The sequence below is a fragment of the Vigna unguiculata genome, chromosome 3, assembly GCF_004118075.2.
Source record: "Vigna unguiculata cultivar IT97K-499-35 chromosome 3, ASM411807v1, whole genome shotgun sequence".
Classification (NCBI taxonomy): Eukaryota; Viridiplantae; Streptophyta; class Magnoliopsida; order Fabales; family Fabaceae; genus Vigna; species Vigna unguiculata.
The window spans coordinates 38,518,523-38,525,104 of NC_040281.1; the positions used below are offsets into that span (position 1 = coordinate 38,518,523).

The 6,582-nt window shown below is 32.4% G+C and overlaps 1 protein-coding gene across 2 annotated transcripts; it reads right to left on the reverse strand.

Annotated features, from left to right (window-relative positions):
• Window positions 1-842: 842 nt before the first annotated feature.
• LOC114178991 lies at window positions 843-1,681 on the reverse strand. 2 transcript variants are annotated; one of them, XM_028065168.1, is made up of 2 exons: window positions 1,453-1,681; window positions 843-1,353 (listed from the first exon to the last, which is right to left on the reverse strand). In XM_028065168.1, exon 2 carries the CDS (start codon window positions 1,325-1,327, stop codon window positions 1,031-1,033), a length of 297 nt encoding a protein of 98 aa, XP_027920969.1. In that variant the 5' UTR covers window positions 1,328-1,353; window positions 1,453-1,681; the 3' UTR covers window positions 843-1,030. The 2 variants fall into 2 exon arrangements, with proteins under 2 accessions (XP_027920969.1, XP_027920967.1); XM_028065166.1 differs by having other exon boundaries at window positions 1,439-1,676.
• Between the last annotated feature and the right edge of the window lie 4,901 nt (window positions 1,682-6,582).

Genomic DNA, 6,582 nt, shown 5'->3' on the forward strand with positions numbered 1-6,582 from the left:
TCTTTGACCTTGACTAACTATTTTAAGAGCATGCCTACATGAATATTCCTGACACCAATCACTCACACTACTACCTATGATTAGCATTACCAAAATATTTTGCTACAATTTACTTCACCCATTACTGTTTCATGCATTCCTTTTCATTTTCTTTGCTTCTTCCCTGCTTCAAATAACACACCTCAACACCATTAGTCTCTCTGTACAAGCAATTCAATATTTTACTGGTTCCTACATTGATCAACTGCAAGTGACAGATATATGTTTGTATGTGGTTGTTTCATTGATTCACAATGTTGTATCTTCTATGTAGTTATAACTCAAATTTCATATATCATCACGATCTCAGGGTAAAACTTGTGTTGCTAGACTGCGGTACATGTTTAACTCAATTGGCTACATCTGTTACATGTCCATAGATTAAATTTTTGTATTAAGGATTTTTAATGGTGTCCATAACGTCATTAACCTGTGATTTGCTGCATAAAAAAATTCACTGGCATGAAAATCAGTACTAATTGTTGAGGGGAAAAGAAACTTCAATTTTAATTACAAAATTTCAGTTTCAGAATCAATAAAGTGATTCTCGTTGATGAAGGACCAGTTGAGAAACTATACCATCCCCTGTTGTCATCGATTAGCGAAGCGTGTGGATCTTCGCAAGGCTATCATGCTTTATAAATAGCAGAAAGACAAGAGAAATGACAGAATTCAAATAATCTTCAGTTACTGCACTTCCTAAAAGTCTAAAGTCTAAACTTGATGATTAAAGTAAGAAAGGTGACTGACAAAGGGTATTTCAACTTAGAAGAATAGCATGAACTTGAAAGGACATTGAAGCATGAACGAAAATGATCCCAACTCGTTGACATGACATTTAAATAGAGTAAAATTAATTATACATTTCCACGACAAACATCTTTACATTGGCGATCATAAATAGATAGCGTGGCAAAATACATGACTCAGGTAAACACAAACAAACAAGTAACTATATATATGTATATAACAGATTAATAATATTGAACAGTCAATGAAGTGGATCCTTGTTAGCATCAGCAACAGAATGAACCGCGGATGCCTCTGATTCCATGCTTTTGGTCCTGGGAAGACTAGGGGTGCGGTGAAGTCTGCAACGAAAGGAACCGGCATGTGTGGTTGGAGAACATAGACAATTGGTCTTGGTCATGCTAGGTTGTCTCTGAAGGCCAGCTTGTCCGAAATTAGAAGCGCCTTGAAGCTCCACCGCAGCACCTGACACGACCTCAATCCTAGATGGTGGCGTTTGAACTCTCATGTCCTTGGTTGTCACCTGGTCACTTTCCATGCTCTTCAATTTCCTTCACTACGTACCTAACATAAAAAAAAGGTACAATATTTGTTGTTACAGACCAAGTTGGTGACTGTTCCAATTAGTGAGATAAGATGTAGCAAATACATGTATTTGGTTACCACAGCTTGAGAAGGATGTTGAAGAGATCGCAGGGGAAGTCTGAGGAAGAAATTTCTGAGAAAGGAGTAGATGTGATATAAAATATGGATGAATATGCAACGCTTTTGTTTGTATATCACGGGTTTGTTAATTAATTGCATTAATGACCCCACCTACATTTCGATCTCTTTAGGATTTGGTATAGTTATGTGCTTGAAGCAGTGGCAACATGAGATCATGTAAGAGAGATGCACCGTCATGGAGTTTCTCTTTTTATTGGGGAGTTGCATTGAATGGTGACGCGAAATTAGGCCTTTAAACAATGCACACCAGTGGTTTCTGGTCCCACACATGATGGCAGACATTCGAGTGGAGGTGGATTATCTTACCTTCGATGTGGGACTCAACTTGCATTTTAGAATGCATGTTAAGTATTCACAACTTGATAGATAAGATGCATTGTCTCTACAATATTCATTATTCAACGTTGGCAATGAAGACATAAGCAACCACACTTTTCCCTCAAACGGTTATCATTTATTTCAAATAATATAAAATGGTTACAAAACTAATTTCAAATAATATATTCTAAGATTAAAACTCATAATTTATTCACTTAAGACCATGCTCTGTTTTGCAGTTTAGTGATTCCATTTAGTCTCTTTTAATTTATTTATCTTTTCTAATTTCAATGTAATTATAATATTATTCTTGGATCATTTTTTTTTCTAGTTTAGTATATATCTAGGTGTTATTACATTTTCTCATTATGTTAATATGACTGATATTTCTTTTTCATATTAATTAAATTAAGGGTATTATTGAAAAAGAAAACATTTCCCGAAACATAAACAATAACATATACAAATAAATATTTTTTTATTAAAACCCAACAATTACAATAGAGTAAAACTAATTTAATGAAATGGTGTCCAACAAATTCATTAAAGAGTATTTTTTTCCCTTAATTTATTGAAATTGAAATACAATTCTTTGAAAATATTATTTTTGTATTTTAATGAGTTTTATCTGAATATACCAATCAACTAAAAATAGGTTAACCGACCAATTAATGATGGGTATAAATCTTGACCCACTCCACATGAGCCATATTGCCTGGTTCGCCGGCTAAAATGAAAGAAAAAGAATCAAATTTCTTACTTACAAAATCAATCTAAATTTATAAATTTAATTAAAAAACCTAAATTAAGTCTAAAATTGATTGGAATATAATTTTTGTATTAGTATTAAAGAAACTGAGTTTATAAACTTACAGTAACGATGAACGTCTATTGTAATTTTATTAACTAAATTCATTAAGGCTAGAGATGATAAGTTATATTTAGTAATTAAAAGTCCTAATAACTCTTTCTCTGCTGTTATCATATTTTATTAAACTTTTTTTTTACAATTTTGAACATTCTTAACTTAGTTTCACTATTTTTAAAAAACGATTCAACAAAGTTTCTCGTATCAAATTTACCATGGTAAAGATATTGTCACAGTAATGTATGTTGTTAAGAGCAAATAACACATCATTATTAAAATTATCACATACATGTCACTTGTTATTATATTAGCGTTGTCATGATCAATTTGATAAAAATAACTTTCTAACTTGTTTTAAAAAAAATTATGAATGAAATTGAAAGTTGACAAATAGTATAATGAAGTTAAACAAAACTATAACTGAGTAAAAAAACACTATTAAGTCTAATTAAAAATAAAGGGTGTAAACAGAACACTGACCTTTAAATTACCAATATCTATCAAAGATGGGCCTCGTAGACCCAAAAGGGAATAACGGTAGGCTTTTTGTGATTGTTTTCTTCCTGCACCTTCATTATTTTTAACAGACACCCAATACTAATTGAAAAAGACTAAAATTCTTTCCTCGAGGGTTTCTTATGACTTTGGCAAGCATACCAGGTCGAGCAAAAAGTAACCGATAAGACCGAGATATCATTTTTCAAGAGACTTGTGTAATACTAATTAATCATACAATTAATAACTAATTTAAACTAAAGAATGAATTCATAATTTTGAGTTTCATATAAGAAAGTAAATTTGTGCATAAATGATTAAAGATAAACTTTGGAAGTTAAAGGTACTTAGACAATGGAAGAGATTAGAAATTATATGAATTGGTATTGTCGGGGGTTAGAATTCACCTACTTTGCTCTCATGCATATATAATTTTACATCTTCTACATCAATATGCTAATGTCAACCCACAAATCTACTCAAACCCTAATTCCATAGTGGAATGAGCCTAAGTTTACTTATTAAGAGTCAATCCTTGAACTCTTAATAAGTAAACCCGCTTTATGCGCTAGGGTTTAAGACAACCAATAGGTCAAGCCTCATTCATAGATACAAGCTTCATTGAGTTTTCTTGTTCCAAATCAAGGTTTCAAAAGATATTTTCACACCCAATGAACCAAATATCATGCAATGAATAGTCAAATCAATGCAAACATTAAATGAAGAAATAAGAGTACTAGCATTTAATGAAAGAGACATATATATATATATATATATATATATATATATATATATATATATATATATATATATATATATATATATATATATATATATATATATTCAAAACATTTGGAAATACACAAGAGTTTAGTGGCTACATCTAACCCCAACAAAAATGGGTTTAGCTCTCCATTGTCATGGACAACACAAGCTTACAAAGGGGAGAATGGAAGAGAAAGGAGATACAAAGAGGAAGAAGGAGTTGTTTCCAATTATCTTTCTTATGATCGTCTTTCTTATTCTTACAAACATTCATGTTTATCTATTTCTTGTGTCTCTGAACCCTCAACCTACCAAGAGGCCATTAAGTTTGATTGTTGGAAATAAGCAATTAGGATTGAATTACATCCTTTGGATAAGAATCGTACTTGAACGTTGGTGCACCTTCCTAGGGGAAAGAAAACCACAGGTTGTAAATGGGTGTTTAAAGTCAAACACAAAGCAGATGGGTCTATCAAAAGGCATAAGGACCATTTAGTTGAAAAGGGCTTTACTCAAACCAAAGACATTGATCTTTTTGATACTTTTAGTTTGGTTGTTAAGATGCCCACCATCATAACGCTTCTTTCAATTGCTTTTATTCAACATTGGCACCTAGAACAACTTGATGTCAATACAACTACTTTACATGGGGACTTGGATAAGGAAGTTTATATGAAACCACCAGTTGGGTTGCATCTTTCTGATCCTACCTTGGTTTGGAAATTAGGCAAATCCTTATATGGCCTTTGCCAAGCTAGTAGACAATAAAGTTTCAATCTTTCTTAAACCCTTGTTGTCGCTGGTTTTATTTAATAAAAGTTTGATTATTTCTTATTCACCAAGAAATCTCTCAATGGCTTTACTATTGTGCTTGATTGATGATTTATGAAATTACTCAAGTCAAATCTTTGTTGAATCAACATTTTGGCATTAAGGATCTTCATTCTCTACAGTTCTTCTTAGGATTTGAAATATCTGGGTCTTCTAGAGGTATTTTACTTAATCAAAGAAAATATTCTTTAGATCTCTTGCAAGATGCTGGAGTATTGGCATCCAAACATTTTTCAACACCAATTAAATATTCCCTTAAGGTGTCCAAATCTACTGAGAAACCTCTTCCTATGCTTTTGGTTATAGAAGACTGATTGGCAGGCTGATTTATCTAACAAATTTCAGAACTGACATTAGCCTTGTCGTAAACAAGCTTAGTCAGTTTCCCAACCATCTTACCTCTATTCACTTGCAAGCAACTCTTCGCACTCTTCATTACATCAAAGGCAATCCTGCAAAACAGTTTTTTCTTTCTACCCAATCTTCATTTCATCTATACTATTTTTCTAATTCAAATTGGGGAGCATGTCTTGATACACGAATATCTGTCACTAAAGATCAAAGTGTAAATTTATTCACTAAATCACTCGCATGGGACCTTTTCAATATCTAGTTGATGATACGATCCTATCTAGAAAAGAGTATGATCGTTTTTGAATTTGAATACTCAATAGGCACGACACGAATAAATCAGAGAAGAACGCAAAATAAGACAAAGATGGAAGACGCCACAATCTAACAGGTTGATAAGTAAAGTGAAGATTCGCCACAAAGATGTTAATCTTTGATAAGAACCTGGAAGCCTAAGCCAAGAACAAAGAGAATCCTCTCTTTATTGAAATCAAATTCAATATATGACTAAAAGTCCCTACATTGTTTTTGGTACCTCTATATATAGGCACAAAAGTTTAAGGGAAACCTGAGAACCCTACTAGATGGCCCAAGCCCAAAACATCAAAACATAAACTAATTTATAAAAGAAAGCCCAAAGCCCAAAAACATAGAACATAACTAATTTCTAAGAGGAAACACAAAGTCTAAAAACATAAACTAATTTTCCTAAAAACTATCTTCAAATGTGCTTTAAGCCATGATCTTCATATTATTTGAATTTCAGATTGCTTGTAGCATTAGGAGCCTTGAATAGTTTTGATCTTTCAATCTCTTGCCCCTTGCCCTTGTCATAGGTCCTTTAAATTGTAAAGGTTCATCTTCAAGTTCTTCTTGTATGAAATCTTGGGATAGTCCTCTATCATTCCCTCCTTCTTGAAGAGAATTTGTCCTCAAATTTGTCTCACTTGAAGATTCTTTATCATTCTCTCCTGTTTGGAAAGAATTTGACCCGAATTCTAGAAGGTCCTATGCACAAACACAAACATAAATCAAAGACACAAATCGAAAATAAAATAATAGAAATTCTACTAAAATGATATTTGGATCCTGAAAGAGGTCAATCTCTTATTATAAGAGATTTTGGAGTTCTGCCTCCAAGATCAAATACCCACTTGCACCAATCATCAAACAATTTTAAATTAAAGATAAAATGCTCAAAGAAAAGAAAAAGAATATTGCTCAAACAAACAACCCAATTATAGGTATGACTTTGATCACCTATAGGTTTATTAGAAATGGGTAAGCAAGCTAATTCATGAGCATATATTTCTAAACTTGTGTATTTTTTTATCATCATTTCGTCTTCCCATTGTTCATCTCCTTGTTGCTTGATGAATAAGTCTTCCCTAAGTATCCTTTCATCTTTCCATTATTGATGCCATTGCTTTTTGATGAAT

What these genes read in the sequence shown, in the direction of transcription:
- LOC114178991 (XM_028065168.1), bottom strand. Translation starts at nt 1,327, where the DNA reads ATGGAAAGTGACCAGGTGACAACCAAGGACATGAGAGTTCAAACGCCA.